The following is a 20,192-nucleotide window of genomic DNA, read 5'->3' as shown; positions in this document are numbered from 1 at the left end:
ATAACAGAAAGAAACAACCCTTTTGTGTGAATGAGTGTAAATGGGGGAGGAAGGTTTTTTTGGGTTGGTGCACTAATTGTAAGTGTATCTTGTGTTTTTTATGTTGATTTAAAAAAAAAAAAAAAAAAAAAAAACGATACCGATAATTTCCGATATTACATTTTAAAGCATGTATCGGCCGATAATATCGGGGACATCTCTACATATAATCACAACAACTCGCAACAGAGGGGGGAGGGGGGGAGTTGGGACCCTGGAGGCCGGCCTGCTGCTATTAAGCGCTACTCAGCCGTCCATCACCCCGAAGGGGAATCAAGCAGTGGTGAAGGCGTGGGGTGGAAGTGGGGAGTGTGTTTGTGTATATGCCCATTGTCTTTGGGTGTAGTGGTGTTGTGCTCATAGGCCCGGGGCCGTTCTGCATGCAATGCAAGCAAAGTTCGACTGCCAGGTGTCGTTGAGGAGGGAGGGAGGTCAAAAGCGTCCATCGTTGAAATTCCTCTGGGGATGTTTACAGAACAGCCTGTTCTTGTCCTCAAGGCCATTCGGGGGAGTCAAATCGTAGATAAGGATTTTTCTTTTTCTTCGAGCAGGCATAACAATGGCTTGCCTGTTTTATTCGTCCATGTTGGCCCTCATATCCAATTTTTTCCTTTTCAGCAAGCTTCTCCATGATGTGATCCCTCTTGCGATTCAGTTCAGAAATCGCCCCAGTCTGTGATCCCACAGCCCGGCCCAATCCTTCCATTGCGACGAACAGCCTTTGGGCTCCTTGAGTGGCTGCAATCGTCTTATGAATTTGACGATACACCAGAGCAATGCCCAGCCCAATCAGCAGGTGCCCCGCGATCACGGTTCCAAATAGGTAGATGTCTTCCATGTCCTCGATGGAAAGGACTGAGATTCTCCATTTATCCCAGGAATCTCTCACGTACCCCGCAGCAATGGTTCCATCAGGGCAGCCAGGCTCCCCAGACCTCTTTTCCTCGTCGAAAAGATTTTGTCAATTGAGTCGAGAGTCCAACTAATCAATTCCATGTCCAAACATTGCCATGATTCATGGCAATGTTTGCACAGACTGCATCTTAAATGGGAAAAAGGTTGTTAAAATGTCATGTCAGCATTCCTTCTAGAACACAGGTGTCAAACTCAAGGCCCGGGGGCCAGATCTGGCCCGCAAACACCTGGAAATGATATGTGTCAATAAAGTACTTCATATTTTCTCACTAAATGTAATTTAATTTTTCATTTTGACAGAAAAAATATATGCACTGCTTGAAATTGCATGCCTTTTAAACTTTAATACTATCCAATATTACGGGGGTCAGCAACCCGCGGCTCTAGAGCCGCATGCCGCTCTTTAGTGGCGCCCTGGTGGCTCCATGGAGCTTTTAAAAAAATGTATGGAAATGTAAAAAAAAATGGGCTGAAAAATATGTTTTTTGTTGTAATATTGTTTGTGCAGGAGGACACACATGACACAAACCTTCCTAATTGTTAGAAAGCCAACGGTTTAATATGTTTATGCTTCACTCATGAGAGTATTTACTGAGCGCCGTTTTGTCCTACTAATTTCAGCGGCCCTTGAACTCACCGTTGCGTGGACTGTGACTCAACAGTTTGTTTACATGTTTAACTTTCTCCGACGCTGCCACAGAAAGACGTGTTTAATGCCACTCCTTTTTTGTCTCGTTTTGTCCACCAAACGTTTTATGCTTTGCGCGAATGCACAAAGGTGAGCTTTGTTGATGTTATTGACTTGTTGGAGTGCTAATCGGGCATATTTGGTCAGTGCGTGACTGCAAGCTAATCAATGCTAACATGCTATTTAGGCTAGCTGTCTACACATATTGCATCATTATGCCTCGTTTGTAGCTACATTTGAGCTCTTTTAATTTATTTTACTTATGTCCTCTGTGTATTTATATTTGCATGTCTCATGACACGTTAGAATAATCATGTATATATATTATCACACAACTTTAGTATGCTTAAAGTCCGTTGCTATAGTTATTAGCTATTGTGCTCAAGCTGTATTTTTCCTATCTGTGCAAGGACAAAACTTCTTGTCTGAGGGGTGGCCTCAGCCGCAGATGTTATCTGTGTTTTAGCCCGCTAACAGCCAAGGACTTCAAGGACCTCAACGAAGATAAGACGACGGCACGCAGACAAAGCAGAGACAAGGCCCTAGCACATTCCGTCACGTATTGTGCGTACTGGACCTGCTTTGCATGATATATGTGACCACTCCTTTTACATGCGGCCTCAGTGATGTTGACTGTGGAACTCCTGAATAAATAGAGGGACGCGGCAGCTGTACCTTAGAGCGTAGGGCGAGACTGTGACTAAGTGTGCAGCTCCATGCGTTCTCCTCATGAGCTAAATTGAACTCTGTCTCTGTATTATTCCTTGCTTCTTGTCTGATTAATAGATGGCATCAGTGTATGAACCTTACACACATTATCTGTATGTAATATTGGCTGTGTTTCTGATAGTTGTTTGTGCGCCATGTTGTTCCAGACCACAGCAAATGTTAGCCAGCTTGCAAAGATTGTGTTAAATCCATTAGAAGAAGACAACCTGCCATTTCCTTTAACTTGGACACACACATCTATACTTTTGGCCACTCCAAGCCAGTCATTTCCAGGAGTTATCTCACCTTCTGAGAAGTTATATATTACATTTCAACATTTCTGTCAAAGAAGATTTGCATCAGCCTGCGACACATAGTCATTTTGATAGTAGGCTATTATAGCTAATTAGACACTTACATCATGTGTTGCCTTCATTATAACGCTTACAGTATATACGACTTTTAATTATTTGCGGCTCCAGACCGATTACTTTTTTGTATTTGTGGTCCAATATGGCTCTTTCAACATTTTGGGTTGCCGACCCCTGCATTATTCCAAAAAATGTTACAGTATATTATCATACTTTCCAAACATTTTTTTGTCTAAATAAAAATAAATACTTAAGTATCTGCTTGACTTATGATTTTACAGCAAACTACCCATCAAATTAATAAAAATGACACAAAAATTTGACGGTGTTCTTTACAGCATATTACTGTAAATTGAAAAAAAAAGAAATTTATTTTGCGTTAAAATTCTGTTGACTGAGCTGCCATATTTTTACTGTAAAATGTTGTTTTTAACGGTGTATGACTGCAAATGGAAAGACGATACATTTGTTTTTACGGTAGAAAATCTGGCAGCTAAGTTGCCAGAATAAAAAAGGAACTTGTACTGTTTTTCCATTCATAATATAATGTTGTAAAAAAACAAAGTAAATTTAATAGTAACATTCTGGCAACCAAGCTGCCAGCCTTTTCCTGTAAAAAAACAAAAAACGGTAACACTTTAGTATGGGGAACATATTCTAACTAACAAAGACTTAATTTAGAGTTATTTGGACACTATGGGAACATATAAGGGTTAGGGTTACTAATAAGCAATAATTCTGAGGTTATTGAGGGAAGACTCTTAGTTATTGGCTTACTGGTTGTATAATAAGGCCATGCAGAATAAGGCATTAATAAGTGCTTAATAATGACTAATTAGAGCCAATATGTTACTAATTTGCATGTTGATAAGCAACTAATTAACGGTGAATATGTTCCCCCTACTAACGTGTTACCCAAAATTCAAAACAGTGGTACTGTTTTTATATTTACCATAAAATGTTGTAAGAAATTTAAAAAACACTATTTTACAGTACAATTTTTGTAAATGTAACGTTGTTACTGTAAAATCGACATACAAATATATATATATATATATATATATATATATATATATATATATATATATATATATATATATATATATATATATATATATATATATATATATATATATATATATATATATATATATAATTAATTTTAAAAAAGAATCCAGAAGCAAATGCATACAATACTCACTGTTGATGGCAGCCATAACAGCAAAGAAAAATCTATAAATCGGCCGCACCCTCATTATAAGCCGCATGGTTCAAAGTGTAGGAAAAATCGGTTTATAGGCTGCAATCTACGGTAGATTTATTTTAAAACACATTTTAGTGCTATAAAGCTACAAGAATACAGGTTAGGTGTCATTATAATGTCTATCTGCTGATTTTAAATGTATCATCCCCGCATAGACATGTATCATATTTATCTCTGGAGTCTGTACTTACTGTATAGAATTGGTAGCTAACTTAATGCCATTACTAACGTACCCATCCATCCATCCATTTACTACCGCTTGTCTCTTTCGGGGTCGCGGGGGCAAGGTTCGATCCCCGCTTCTGCCGTTGTGTCCTGAGGCAAGACACTTCACCCACACTGGTTTAAATGTAGCGCAAAGATGTAGATAATGGGTTTTACTATGTAAAGCGCTTTGAGTCTCTGGAGAAAAGTGCTATGTAAATATAATTCCCTTCACAGCTGTCTTGGCAGTAGATTTTCAGGGGAGGCTGGAGGTTTGTGTGCTCGTTAATTAAACCAATGACCATGCAATCTGGGAACACCTCCACAAAACCAACAGCTTGCAGACGGACTCAAAAAACGGGCTATAAATTGGACTGTGGAGAAAAATGTATGCAAACTTTACACCGGGGGTCAGCAACCCGCGGCTCTCGAGCCGCATGCGGCTCTTTAGTGCCGCCCTACTGGCACTAAAGCTGGAGCATTTTTAACAAAAGGATTGAAAATGGAAAAAGATGGGGGAAAAATATTTTTTTTGTTTAATATGTTCTTTGTTTGAGGACACTCATGACACAAACCTTGCCATTTGTTAGAAAGTCCACTGTTTAATATGTTTGTGTGTATGCTTCACTGATGAGAGTATTTGGCGAACATCGTTTTGTCCTACTAATTTCGGCGGTTCTTGAACTCACCACAGTGTGGACTGTGACGCAACAGTTTGTGTACGTGTAAAATCTTCCGCTCCTTTTTTGTCTCATTTTGTCCACCAAACGTTTTATGCTGTGCGTGCATGCACAAAGTTGCGCTTTGTTGACGTTATTGACTTGTTGGAGTGCTAATCAGGCATAATTAGTCAATGCATGGACTGCAAGCTAATCAATGCTAACATGCTATTTAGGGTAGCTGTAAGTACATATTGCATGCAGGTATATTTGAGCTCATTTAATATCCTTTACTTTCATCCTCTTTGTATATAATTTAGTTTTGCATGTCTCATGACACATTATCTGTATGTAATATTGGCTGCATTTCAGATAGTTGTTTGTGTGCCATGTTGTTCCAGACCACAGCAAACGTTACCTAGCTTGTCAAAGATTGTAATAAATCTATTAAAATATCTATTTAACTTGGACACACACATCTATACCTTTGGCCATTAAAAGCCAGTCATTTCCAGGAGTTATCTCACCTTCTGAGTAGCCGCTGATTTACTAATGGTGTCTAAAGTGGTAAAAATGTGTAGAATAAATATTATTATTAATTATTAATTGAAATACCATACCATACCATACCAACTTTATTTATAAAGCCCGTTAAAAACAACCAAGGTTGAAGAACAAACTAAAAAATAACATTTAAAACAGAGGTAAAATACACATTGAAAAAGCAAATACAAATTATCTTAAGAACAATTTGTTAGATAATTTTTATTTATTTATTATTATTTATTAGCCTTTATTTAACCAGGTAAAATCCCATTGAGATCAAAGATCTCTTTTCCAAGGGAGATCTGGCCAAGAGGGCAGCAGCATAAAAGCAGCTAAAAAGTTAAAACCGTTTAAGGTCTCATGCTGGGTTAAAAGCCAGTGAGTAAAAATGGGTTTTAAGAAGGGTCTTAAAAGTAGCCAAAGAAGGGGCCTGTCTCACATAGAGAGGGAGATCGTTCCAGATCGTTCATGATATGCTTCAGCCTGTGACACATAGTCATTTTGATAGTAGGCTATTATAGCTAATATAGACACTTACATCATGTGTTGCCTTCATTATAAGGCTTATATATGACTTTTCGTTTTTTTGTGGCTCCAGACAGATTTGTTTTTTGTATTTTTGGTTGAATATGGCTCTTTCAACGTTTTGGGTTGCCGACCCCTGCTTTACACCAATACATATGATCTAGACCAGTGGTCCCCAACCTTTTTGTAGCTGCGGACCGGTCAACGCTTGAAAAATTGTCCCACGGACCGGGGGGAGGGTGGGGGGAGGGTGTATTTAAAAAAAAAAAAAAAAAAAATTTTTTTTTTTTTTTTTACATAAATAAATACAATCATGTGTGCTTACGGACTGTATCCCTGCAGACTGTATTGATCTATATTGATATATAATGTATATATTGTGATTTTTATGTTGATTTCATAAAAAAAATTAAAAACATTTTTTTTTATTTTTTTAAATTACTTGTGCGGCCCGGTACCAATCGGTCCGCGGACCGGTGGCTGGGGTCCACTGATCTAGACCACAAGGAAATGTGTTAAATGTAGATTAAAAGCATCACAAGTTTCCTTGAAGATTTGTTACCAAACGGAGCTCTAACATTCAACGAGGGATGTAACGATAAACAATATTAATGATAACCAGTGTTGGGACTAACACGTTACAAAGTAACGCGTTACTGTAACGCCGTTATTTTCGGCGGTAACCAGTAGTCTAACGCATTATTTTTTATATTCAGCAACTCAGTTACCGTTACTACATGATGCGTTACTGGGGGGGGCGTGTCTGTGGGGCGTGTCTGTGGTTACTAACAAGACATCATGGCAGAGCCAAAGTCGAGTTTCTTAACATGGAGATATTCTCACTACTTTTATTTTGTCGAGCATAAAGAAAAGAACATTTTAGTTCAATGTAAGTTGTGTCTTGGATCAACGATCCTATCTACTGCCCAAAACAGCAATTACAATCTGCTGAAACAGCTAAAAAAAGCAACATGCTTCGACAAAGCTAGTAAAGAGAGAGACACTTCACCTCCAACACCATCTAAGCAACAGCGGCTGGATTTTAACGGAGGGACTGCTAGCCAGGACAACATTGATAGAGCCATTGCAGCATATGTGCTAGAAGACATGCAGGCTATTTCTACAATGGAGTCACCCGCTTTCAGGCAGCTAATTGGCATGATAGCGGGCGTCAAACGTCAAATGGCACGGAAACATTTTCCACGTACCTGGACACAGTGGACAGTGAGGACATAAACATGGAAAGCGAGCTAAAAAAAAACCCTCCAAACTCTGCCTCTGATCATCATTCAGCACTGAAGGTACACACACTCTGTCAATTCTCTTATATACTCTTTCATTCTAGACTTCTAGAGTGTTTGATTATCACATCACTCTAAATGTATAGACTATAAAGTTCACAAACATAAAGAGGGATGCTAGTGGGCCAGGCCAATCTTTCCTTTTCTCTAAACTAAAACTGGGGAAATGTGTAAAGCGTTCTGGGCTTCAGACATGATTTTATTTCAGAATTCCTTGAGAGAAAAAAACGCCTGTTTTTTTTGTTTATGTAGTGTGTGCCTTCCTTGCTTTACAGCTATGTTGTTATTATGCTGTTTGTTACTTATGTATGTTATGTTGCAGCCATTTAAAATAGTTTTGTCAATTTGTTCTGGTCTGAAACAAATTGGCCCTTTGAAACATATCTTTGTCTTTGTGTGTTGTATGTAGAGCACATTGCTTAGCAGACTTCAGTGATGCAAATGCATGTCAAGTGGATCAACAGATTGTATTATTCTCCAGTGCAATAACAGTACTGAAATGAAGGCTAAAAGGGCATTAAAGGGGGCTTAAAAATGAAATAAAAATAAAAATAAAATAGAAGTAACTAAATAGTTACTTTTCACAGTAACGCATTACTTTTTGGTGTAAGTAACTGAGTTAGTAACTGAGTTACCTTTGAAATAAAGTAACTAGTAACTGTAACTAGTTACTGGTTCAGAAACTAACGCAACACTGATGATAACCGCGGTACAACTCCCGTCGGTTACTATTACCGTCTTAAAGGCCTACTGAAACCCACTACTACCGACCACGCAGTCTGATAGTTTATATATCAATGATGAAATCTTAACATTGCAACACATGCCAATACGGCCGGGTTAACTTATAAAGTGCAATTTTAAATTTCCCGGGGAACTTCCGGTTGAAAACGTCTATGTATGATGACGTATGCGCGTGACGTCAATCGTTGAAACGGGAGTATTCGGACACCATTGAATCCAATACAAACAGCTCTGTTTTCATTGCAAAATTCCACAGTATTCTGGACATCTGTGTTGGTGAATCTTTTGCAATTTGTTTAATGAACAATGGAGACTGCAAAGAAGAAAGCTGTAGGTGGGATCGGTGTATTAGCGGCTGGCTACAGCAACACAACCTGGAGGACTTTGAGGTGGATAGCAGACGCGCTATCCGACGCTAGCCGCCGCCCGCATCGATGATCGGGTGAAGTCCTTCGTCGCGCCGTCGATCGCTGGAACGCAGGTGAGCACGGGTGTTGATGAGCAGATGAGGGCTGGCGTAGGTGGATAGCTAATGTTTTTAGCATAGCTCTGTGAGGTCCCGTTGCTAAGTTAGCTTCAATGGCGTCATTAGCAACAGCATGGTTAAGCTTCGCCAGGCTGGAAAACATTAACCGTGTTGTTACAGGTCCAGTGTTTAATAGTATTGTTGATTTTCTGTCTATCCTTCCAGTCAGGGGCATATTTCTTTTGTTTCTATCTGCAGTTAAGCCCGATGCTATCACGTTAGCTCCGTAGCTAAAGTGCTTTGCCGATGTATTGTCGTGGAGATAAAAGTCACTATGAATGTCCATTTCACGTTCTCGACTCTCATTTTCAAGAGGATATAGTATCCGAGGTGGTTTAAAATACAAATCCGTGATCCACAATAGAAAAAGGAGAAAGTGTGGAATCCAATGAACCCTTGTACCTATGTTACGGTCAGGGCGAAAAAAGATACGTCCTGCACTGCACTCTAGTCCTTCACTCTCACGTACCTCATCCACAAATCTTTCATCCTGGCTCAAATTAATGGGGTAATCGTCGCTTTCTCGGTCCGAATCACTCTCGCTGCTGGTGTAAACAATGGGGAAATGTGAGGAGCCTTTCAACCTGTGACGTCACGCTACTTCCGGTACAGGCAAGGCTTTTTTTATCAGCGACCAAAAGTTGCGAACTTTATCGTCGATGTTCTCTACTAAATCCTTTCAGCAAAAATATGGCAATATCGCGAAATGATCAAGTATGACACATAGAATGGATCTGCTATCCCCGTTTAAATAAAAACAATTCATTTCAGTAGGCCTTTAAATGGAATTGATTGAAAAAACCTAATGAATACCTGCACTTTGATAAAATCGCTAGCTTAAATGCTAACATGAAAACAAGAGACATTAACGTCTTTCCCCATAAAAAAACAACTTACTCCAATCTAAATTGTCCTGTCACGCACCTGTTTCACGTTTTGAGTCACGCACCTGTTTTCACTGATCATGTCACTGTTATTTAAAGCCTGTCTTTTTCTGTTGGTCTTCCTGGCGACATCACCTTCTCCACACAAATGTATGCTCTGCACCTGTTTACCATAGTTCTTGTTTCATCTCATGCCAAGTAAGTTTTGATTTAATGTTTATAGTTTTTATGCCCAAGTGCATGTCTTTTGTTTTTCATAGTCAAGTTTTTACCTCCGCTGGGAGCGCCTTTTGTTTATACCTTTTTTGAGTTTGGTTAGTGTAGAATAAAATCATGTTTTTACCTCCACGCCATGTTTGCTTCAGTTTGTTTGCATCTCGGGAAAGCAACCCACGCAGGAAACTGCATCATAGTCCATGTCCTGACAGCTGTGTGAGCAACTAAGCTATTTATTTGTGCACATTGAACCGACAAGTTGTGCTCTCTTAGAACAAAGTGATCGTTCTACGAGACAGAGTTGTTTTTACCGTTCATTCAAGGACCGCTGAACAGAGCACGAAATTATAAATAATAAAACTACAAAACCCCAAACAAGTGAAGTTGGCACGTTGTGTAAATGGTAAATAAAAAACGAATACAATGATTTGCTAATCTTTTTCAACTTATATTCAATTGAATAGACTGCAGAGACAAGATACTTAACGTTCGAACTGGAAAACTGTGTTAGTTTTTGCAAATATTATATATACATATATATATATATATATATATATATGCCTGCAACATGTTTCAAAAAAGCTGGCACAAGTGGCAAAAAAGACTGAGAAAGTTGAGGAATGCTCATCAAACACTTATTTGGAACATCCCACAGGTGAACAGGCTAATTGGGAACAGGTGGGTGCCATGATTGGGTATAAAAGCAGCTTCCATGAAATGCTCAGTCATTCACAAACAAGGATGGGGCGAGGGTCACCACTTTGTCAACAACTGTGTGAGCAAATTGTCCAACAGTTTAAGAACAACATTTCGCAACGAGCTATTGCAAGGAATTTAGGGATTTCACCATCTACGGTCCGTAATATCGTCAAAAGGTTCAGAGAATCTGGAGAAATCACTGCATGTAAGCAGCATGCCCGTGACCTTCGATCCCTCAGGCGGTACTGCATCAAAAAGCGACATCAGTGTGTAAAGGATATCACCACATGTGCTCAGGAACACTTCAGAAAACCAATGAGTAACTACAGTTGGTCGCTACATCTGTAAGTGCAAGTTAAAACTCTACTATGCAAAGCCAAAGCCATTTATCAACAACACCCAGAAACGCCGCAGGCTTTGCTGGGCCCGAGTTCATCTAAGATGGACTGATGCAAAGTGGAAAAGTGTTCTGTGGTCTGACGAGTCCACATTTGATGTTGAAAGGTACATACAGGTTTTGGAGCAACATATGTTGCCATCCAAGCAACGTTATCATGGACGCCCCTGCTTATTTCAGCAAGACAATGCCAAGCCACGTGTTACAACAGCGTGGCTTCATAGTAAAAGAGTGCGGGTACTAGACTGGCCTGCCTGTAGTCCAGACCTGTCTCCCATTGAAAATGTGTGGCGCATTATGAAGCCTAAAATACTACAACAGAGACCCGCGGACTGTTGAACAACTTAAGCTGTACATCAAGCAAGAATGGGAAAGAATTCCACCTGAGAAGCTTCAAAAATGTGTCTCCTCAGTTCCCAAACGTTTACTGAGTGTTGTTAAAAGGAAAGGCCATGTAACACAGTGGTAAAAATGTCCCTGTGACAACTTTTTTGCAATGTGTTGCTGCCATTAAAGTCTAAGTTAATGATTATTTGCAAAAAAAAAATTACATTTCTCAGTTTGAATATGAAATATCTTGTCTTTGCAGTCTATTCAATTGAATATAAGTTGAAAAGGATTTGCCAGTCAGTGTATTCTGTTTTTATTTACCATTCCCACAACGTGCCAACTTCACTGGTTTTGGGTTTTGTTTCTTCGATTTGTTATGCATTTTCCATTTAAATAAATCTTAAAGTGCTCCACAGTATTTAAAGCAATGAAAGCGTAGTCTAAGCATTTAATCTCTTTTAATGGCTATCAGTGAAACATAAGAAACACACAACATACAAAATAGTTACAGTATTTTCAATAATTAAAAAAAAGTTTTTAGTGTGTGTATACGTACTTTTTGACCTAGTTTAACAATACCCGTGATAATACTGATAAACATAACAATTTTGGTCACAATGACCGGGATATGAAATGTTAATATCATTACAACCCTACATTTAATTATCCAAATCAGTTCAATAGTGCCCCTTTTTATTGCACTATAATGTTACTTGTCAAGCACGAGTTAAGTCCGACCCTTTTCTTCCATGGAACTGGAGTGTTTCTCCTGTTCAAAATGAGACTGCACTGCAGCAAGTCAATTAAAAAATGCAAAGGATTGTGTATGTCTCCCCACCACTCCCAGCTTTTGTTCTGAGTCAACGAGTCCAAATAACCAGGATAAAGTTGTGGAGGAGGGCGTGGCCTGCGGGCCTGCAGCGGAACGGGGTGTGCCAGGACCAGCCTCGAAGTCAGCGACAGGTGCGTCGATGGCCCAGGTGGGCCTTGTTATCTAATCACCTGTCGCCCTGTATAAGCAGCAGCCGGGAGGAGAAAGGTTGTTGGAGCTGGAGCAAGAGCACGAGCGAGAGCGCGAGCACGGACTCATAGAGAAAGAGAGACAAACAGACAATTGGGACAACACCTCCGCTCCGGACAGACTAACCTCCTCCAACTTCCAAGGACAAAGCTACGAACAATGGGAGACCGGTCTTTCTGCCGAGCCGCTCCCAGTCTGTGGAACGCTCTCCCTGACCACTTGAGGGCACCACAGACTGTGGATGCTTTAAAAAAGGCTTAAAAACCCTTCTTTTAAAAAAACCTTTTTTTTTAGATGTATGCATACTAGTTCTAGCTATTTGGTTGTTCTAGTTTTTATTTTTATTTATTTTTTATTATCTTTTAATTTTTATTTTTTTAATACACTGTGGCACTTTGAGGTTGTTTACTCAATGTAAAGTGCTTTTTCCAAATAAAATCTATTATTATTATTATTATTATTATTGTAATTGCTGGAAAGCAACCTGAGGGCATTATTGCAAAATAAACGTGTATTGCATACTTGCCAACCTTGAGACCTCCGATTCCGGGAGGTGGGGGGCGGGGTGGGGCGTGGTCGGGTCGGGGCGGGGGCGGGGGCGTGGTGGAGGGCGTGGCTAAGAGGGGAGGAGTATATTTACAGCTAAAATTCACCAACTCGAGTATTTCATAAATATTTCATATATATATATATATATATATATATATATATATATATATATATATATATATATATATATATATATATATATACATATATATATATATATATATATATATATATATACATATATATATATATATATATATATACATATATATATACATATATATATATATATATATATATATATATATATATATATATATATATATATATATATATATATATATATATATATATATATATGTATGAAATACTTGACTTTCAGTGAATTCTAGCTATATATATACATATATATATATATATATATATATATATATATATATATATTTTTTTTTTTTATTATACATATAAATAAAAGAAATACTTGAATTTCAGTGTTCCGGTGGCTATCCAGTAGATGGCAGACGAACTGCTTTACGGTAGACGAAAACGTGACTGCTGTTGTTGTGTGTTGTTACCGCGCTGGGAGGACGTTAATGAAACTGCCTAACAATAAACCCACATAAGAAACCAAGAACTCGCCCTCGATCATTCTACAGTTATAACGTGATTGGGCAGGCACGCTGTTTATATCGTGGGAAAGCGTACGTGAAAACAGACTGTCGCCGCTGTCCCCACTCAGGTCCGCATGGAGCTGGAGGGGGCGTGGCCTCCAGCTCCGGCTGAATTCCGGGAGTTTATCGGGAGAACATTTCTTCCGGGAGGTTATCGGGAGAGGCGCTGAATTCCGGGAGTCTCCCGGTAAAACCGGGAGGGTTGGCAAGTATGCTGTATTGTAACCCTGAATCGGGCTCTCATGTCGGTGCTTGGGTGGCCTGAAGGACCCACTGGAGGGCAACATCCACAAAAGTGTTGCCAGGAGAGTGTTAGACTGCAAAAGGCGTGCTCCACTCCAAACATCTGTGCAGCGTCTTACCGAGCGAGATCTTACCGAGCGAGATCTTTTCTCCCGAGTCGGCGGGCAGCAGAAAAACCAACAGGGCCAAGCCGGAGATCAGCACGCAGGGGATGAGCAGGTTGAGACCGTAGTAGAGGGTTCTGCGGCGCATGGTGACCGTGAAGGTGACGTCTGGGTAGGGCTCCTTGCAACATTCGTAGTACAGCTCGTTGCGCTTGGCTGGGACACCTGAGGGACATAAACATCATCTTTGTTATGTGTGTTGAGAAGGGCTTTATAGGAACCTGGCAGTCAGAGTTCAGGGTCGATAAAAGGCAGTAGGGTTGTCTCGATACTAGAGATGTCCGATAATGGCTTTTTTGCCGATATCCTATATTCCGATATTGTCCAACTCTTAATTACAGATTCCGAAATCAACCGATGCCGATATATACAGTCGTGGAATTAACATATTTTATGCCTAATGCCAACATGGCACTGCCATATTTATTATTGAAGTCACAAAGTGCATTATTTTTTTTAACATGCCTCAAAACAGCAGCTTGGAATTTGGGACATGCTCTCCCTGAGAGAGCATAAAGAGGTTGAGGTGGGGGGTGTATATTGTAGCATCCCGGAAGAGTTAGTGCTGCAAGGGGTTCTGGGTATTTGTTCTGTTGTGTTTATGTTGTGTTACGATGCGGATGTTCTCCCAAAATGTGTTTGTCATTCTTGTTTGGTGTGGGTTCACAGTGTGGCGCATATTTGTAACAGTGTTAAAGTTGTTTATACGGCCACCCACAGTGTGACCTGTATGGCTGTTGACCAAGTATGCCTTGCATTCACTTGTGTGTTTGAAAAGCCGTAGATATTATGAGATTGGGCTGGCACGCAAAGGCAGTGCCTTTAAGGTTTATTGGCGCTCTGCACTTCTCCCTACGTCCGTGTACACAGCGGCGTTTTAAAAAGTCATACATTTTACTTTTTGAAACCGATACCGACAATTTTCCGATATTACATTTTAAAGCATTTATCGGCCGATAATATCGGCAGTCCGATATTATCGGACATCTCTACTCGATACCAAGATTTTGGTACCGGTACTGGTACCAAAATGTATTTTTGTACTTTTCGATACTTTTCAAAATAAAGGGGACCACAAAAATGGCATTATTGGCTTTATTTTAACACTACATTAAACATACGTTTATTATTGCAATTTAGTCCTTAAATAAAAGAGTTTTAATAATTATTTTGTGTAAATTATAAAGGACAAACTGTAAAACTGAATTATTATTAATATCTGGTTATTTACTGTTTTACCATGTTCTATCTACACTTCTGTTAAAATGTAATAATCACTTATTCTTCTCTTGTTTGATACTTTGGATGATACCACAAATGTAGGTATCAATGCGATACCAAGTAGTTACAGGATCATACATTGGTCATCATTTAAATTCTCATGTGTCCATGGACGTATTTCCTGAGTTTATGAATATAATATGAATTAAAAAAAAGAAAAAGAAAAAAGATTTTGTGACGATAACAAATATAGATGTAATCATAGTAGTATCGACTAGATACGCTCTTGTACTTGGTATCATTACAGTGGATGTCAGGTGTAGATCCACCCATGGCGTTTGTTTACATTGTGACGCCGGTGAGCTATTGTATCCTCCTACGGTGTGTAGTGAAGCATATTTAGCTATTCCTCGTCCTGCAGTGATAATGTTACTTTATTTGTCGCCATGGAGGCGAGGATTAGTGATTTAGAAGTAGCTAAAACGATTGCGGATCGACATTAGCCGCTAGCTAGCTAGCCATGTCTTAAAGCACCTCTCCCTGAGGGCGTTTCAGTGTTATAACTTCACCTTTATCTTTAGTTTTTAGGCCAAAATGTGTCCATTCTCCCTTTTCTGTCTACACACAGTGTCTGCTTGTAAGTACTCCGTGTGCGTGCGCTGCCGAACATGCTCCTTTGCTCGTAAAACCAGCAATGTCACGACGCGCCGTCATGCCCGGGAACCGGTACTTTTCAAACAGAGTATAGCACCGTTTTTGATTCATTAGTACTGCGATACTATACTAGTATCTGCGATACTATACTATACCGTACAACCCTAGTTGATTATCTTTTTAATTTATGATGTTTATTTTTGTAGGATAGTTTTACTGTGCACCATTTCAACTTGTCATCCACTATTTTAACAATTTTATTTATTAAACATCAAATGTTTTACTTACCTTATTTAACTTAGTCACTTCGCATTTCAATTAATATATTGGGTTTGTGCAACAGTTTAAACTATTAACCAGTGCTGTTATTTTAAGGCTTGGTTTTATTTTGCAGTGTATTCCCCCAGTGTGTGTGGTTTTTTTTTTTGGTGTTTTTACTCTACTAAAGTATTTTATAATAGTACTGGTTATAATTCAGAGCTACTGTTAAAAGTGCCCTGTGTTTCTATGTGAAATTAATGTACCAAACTAAGTTCAATCTCTTCCAGTTTTTTTCTGGCAACCTGTTTTATCAGTTTTATAGTTCTAGCTGCGTCCCACACCCACTTAGAACTACAACCACATGATTCATGAACAACTGTACATCACAACATTGCATTTTGTTTTGCATGTCAACAGCCAAAGCGTGATAAGCGAAGCAATAGGATAGTGTCATGCTAGAGCAATTTATCTTAAATGCATGTCTGCTCTCACATGAGGTCTGTCAATGACATCTGACCCTTACTCCCTGCAGCATCTTACCTACGAGATCCCACTCCCCGTTGGGTATGTAGGTGGACGTGTCCACATCCAGCATTTGGAGGTCCAGCAGCCAGCCATTGTGAGTCCAGGAGCCAAACTTCAAGTCGCACTTCTGCACATCAAAGGGGAACCAGCGCACGTCGATGTAGCAAGTGCTCTTCAAGATGCCAGGTGGGATGTACTGGCAGTAACCAGAAGCGTTCACCAGCACGTTGGTGTGGAAGGTGGCGTCAAAGCGTTCGTCCGCACTGGAGAGAAACACAAAAGACAGGTATAACATGCAGAAATGGCAGTGCCTGGATGCAAATACATGGGGACGTTAATATGAAAAACTAAATGCTGGACATACATTTGATTGTACAAACAAACATAATGCAAAACAGTGAAAACTAATATTATGCAAACCTTTTTACACAAGATGTTATGAGTTTAAAGTACTCATGTGTGTGCAAAGTACTAGTTTTCCTCAGGTACACTTTAAAAAAAACAAAATGTATTTAATGTGAGGGGCCCACGATAACATGAGTCACTGTAACCATAGAAATGTTATCAATATAAACGATAATCTAAAAACAGCATTGAAATTATAGTGAAATGCTGTCATCAGGAAATGTGTAATGAATCATTTAAAGTAAAAAAAAAGTTTTGACATAATCTAAAATGTACTTTAAGTATTGCCTTAGCTTTGTTATGACACAACATAGACAAGAACATGCATATCCACACATATGTATATACATATACATGTATACATATACACAGATATATGTATATACATATGCACATACACATACACATATACAAAACCCAAAACCAGTGAAGCTGGCACGTTGTGTAATTCGTAAATAAAAAGAGAATACAATGATTTGCAAATCCTTTTCAACTTATATTCAATTGAATAGACTGCAAAGACAAGATATTTAATGTTCACACTGAAAAACTTATTTTTTTTAATGCAAATAATCATTAACTTAGAATTTAATGGCAGCAACACATTGCAAAAAAGTTGTCACAGGAGCATTTTTACCACTGTGTTACATGGCCTTTCCTTTTAACAACACTCAATAAACGTTTGGGAACTGAGGAGACACATTTTTGAAGCTTTTTAGATTGAATTATTTCCCATTCTTGCTTGATGTGCAGCTTAAGCTGTTCAACAGTTGTGGTTTTTTAGGTTTCATAATGCAACACACATTTTCGATGGGAGACAGGTCTGGACTACGGGCAGGCCAGTCTAGTACCCGCACTCTTTTACTATGAAGCCACGCTGTTGTAACACGTGGCTTGGCGTTGTCTTGCTGAAATAAGCAGGGGCGTCCATAATAACATTGCTTGGATGGCAACATATGTTGCTCCAAAACCTGTATGTACCTTTCAGCATTAATGGCGCCCATACTTGCCAACCCTCCCGTTTTTAGCGGGAGAATCCCGATATTCAGCGCCTCTCCCGACAACCTCCCGACAGAGATTTTCTCCCGACAAACTCACGGTATTCAGCTGGAGCTGGAGGCCACGCCCCCCCAAAAAAAAGTCTGCCGCAGCTGCGATTGGACCTGACCAGCCTCCGGGTACAAGTACTGGAGTACCAATTGCTTGCCAGGGAAGATCTTCCCCAGGAAGCAAGGATTGACCGGTTTTGGGCCATGCTAGGGAGAGATGGAAGATTCCACACTCTCGTGCATTTGATGAAAGCACTTTTGTGCGTGCCACACAGCAATGCATCATCAGAGAGGGTGTTCAGCATGGTTAGAAAAATAGTGACAGAGAATAGAAAGAGGATGGACAATTCAACCCTTAACAAAGCATTGTAGTTTCAAGTACAACAATGAGTAGATGAGTGTTGTGTGTGTGTAAATAAATGAACACTAAAATTCAAGTATTTCTTTTATTTATATATATAATAAAATATATATATATATATATATATATATATATATATATATATAGCTAGAATTCACTGAAAGTCAAGTATTTATACATATATATATATGAAATACTTGAGTTGGTGAATTCTAGCTGTAAATATACTCTCCTCTTAACCACGCCCCTAACCACGCCCCCCGCCCAACCACGCCCCTCCACCCCCGACCAAGCCCCCCCCCCCCCCCCCCCCCCCCCCCTCCCGATAATGGAGGTCTGAAGGTTGGCAAGTATGATGGTGCTTTCACAGATGTGTATGTTACCCATGCCTTGGGCACTTATACACCCCCATACCATCACAGATGCTGGCTTTTCAACTTTGCACCTATTACAGTCCGGATGGTTCTTTTCCTTTTTTGGTCCAGAGGACACGACGTCCACAGTTTCCAAAAACAATTTGAAATGTGGACTCGTCAGACCACAGAACACTTTTCCACTTTGCATCAGTCCATCTTAGATGAGCTTGTGCCCAGAGAAGCCGGTGGCGTTTCTGGGTGTTGTTGATAAATGGCTTTTGCTTTGCATAGTACAGTTTTAACTTGCACTTACAGATGCAATGACCAACTGTAGTTACTGACAGTGGTTTTCTGAAGTGTTCCTGAGACCATGTGGTGATATCCTTTACACACTGATGTCACTTTTTGATGCAGTACCGCCTGAGGGATCGAAGGTCCGTAATATCATCGCTTACGTGCAGTGATTTCTCCAGATTCTCTGAACCTTTTGATGATATTACGGACCGTTGATGGTGAAATCCCTAAATTCCTTGCAATAGCTTGTTGAGAAATGTTGTTCTTAAACTGTTGGACAATTTGCTCACGCATTTGTTCACAAAGTGGTGACCCTCGCGCCATCCTTGTTTGTGAATGACTGAGCATTTAATGGAAGCCGCTTTTATACCCAATCATGGCGCCCACCTGTTCCCAATTTGCCTGTTCACCTGTGGGATGTTCCAAATAAGTGTTTGATGAGCAGTCCTCAACTTCTTCAGTCTTTTTTGCCACTTGTGCCAGCTTTTTTAAAACATGTTGCAGGCATCAAGCGGATGCCATTTTTGTTGTTGGTCATCATTTTGGTCTTTTCAGCATGGATTTCCATTCCGTAGGCTCGGGAGGTGGTATCAAGCCTTTCAACTAGACTGGCAAGTTCTCTTTCTTCTCCAGCTAGCCCATCGATATCATCTGCAAAACGGAGGTTGGTGATTGGTCTGCCTCCAATGCTGACAGTTCCTTCATGATCTGCTAGGGCATCCGTCATGATACGCTCCAGAAAGATGTTGAAGAGAATGGGAGAGAGAAGGCATCCTTGGCGCACTCCAATTGTTGTCCTGAACCAGTCTCCGATAGCGCCGTTATAGAGAACTGCGCTGGTAGCTTTATTGTACAGATGTTGAATGACTCTGACAAGGTTAGGACTGATGTTGTATTTCCTCAAAAATGGCATCCGCTCAGACATCAAAGTCAATGGACAGGCACTGGACACGGTGTCAAGCTTCAAGTACCTCGGTGCAATCGTGTCCGATGAAGGATCCAAACGGGAAGTCCTTGCCAGGAGTGCTCAAACAACTGCTGCCCTGGCAAAACTCAAACCCATATGGAAAGACACAAACATCAGTCTGGCATCAAAGGTGAGATTACAGCGCTCACTTGTAATGTCGATCTTCCTTTACGCCTGTGAAACATGGACCCTTACAGCAGAGCTGCAGAAAAGAATTCAGAACATGGAGATGAGATGCTACAGAAGACTCATGGGTATCTCCTACACCCAACATGTCACAAACGAAGAAGTCCGGCAAAAGATCAGCCAAGCCATCGGCCCACATGATGACCTGCTCACCACGGTCATAAAGCGGAAACTGAGGTGGTACGGACACATCACCAGATCCTCAGGCCTTGCAAAAACAATCCTGCAAGGCACCGTACAAGGTGGCAG

At 40.0% G+C, this 20,192-nt stretch overlaps 1 protein-coding gene across 1 annotated transcript in view; it reads right to left on the bottom strand.

The window, feature by feature from the left end:
* The window catches only part of LOC133648338 (neuronal acetylcholine receptor subunit alpha-7-like), a 159,904-nt gene that overhangs the window by 23,245 nt on the left and 116,467 nt on the right, over positions 1-20,192 (bottom strand). Inside the window, exons 5-6 of the mRNA XM_062044333.1 lie at positions 16,341-16,588; positions 13,635-13,829 (exon numbers count right to left, since the gene is read on the bottom strand). Of these exons, the coding sequence (XP_061900317.1) occupies positions 13,635-13,829; positions 16,341-16,588 (443 nt within the window). The remainder of the gene's footprint in view (positions 1-13,634; positions 13,830-16,340; positions 16,589-20,192) is intronic.

Source organism: Entelurus aequoreus, linkage group LG04, assembly GCF_033978785.1.
Source record: "Entelurus aequoreus isolate RoL-2023_Sb linkage group LG04, RoL_Eaeq_v1.1, whole genome shotgun sequence".
Classification (NCBI taxonomy): domain Eukaryota; kingdom Metazoa; phylum Chordata; class Actinopteri; order Syngnathiformes; family Syngnathidae; genus Entelurus; species Entelurus aequoreus.
Note: the sequence above shows the minus strand (reverse complement) of the source record. Positions and strands in the feature narration are given on the sequence as shown.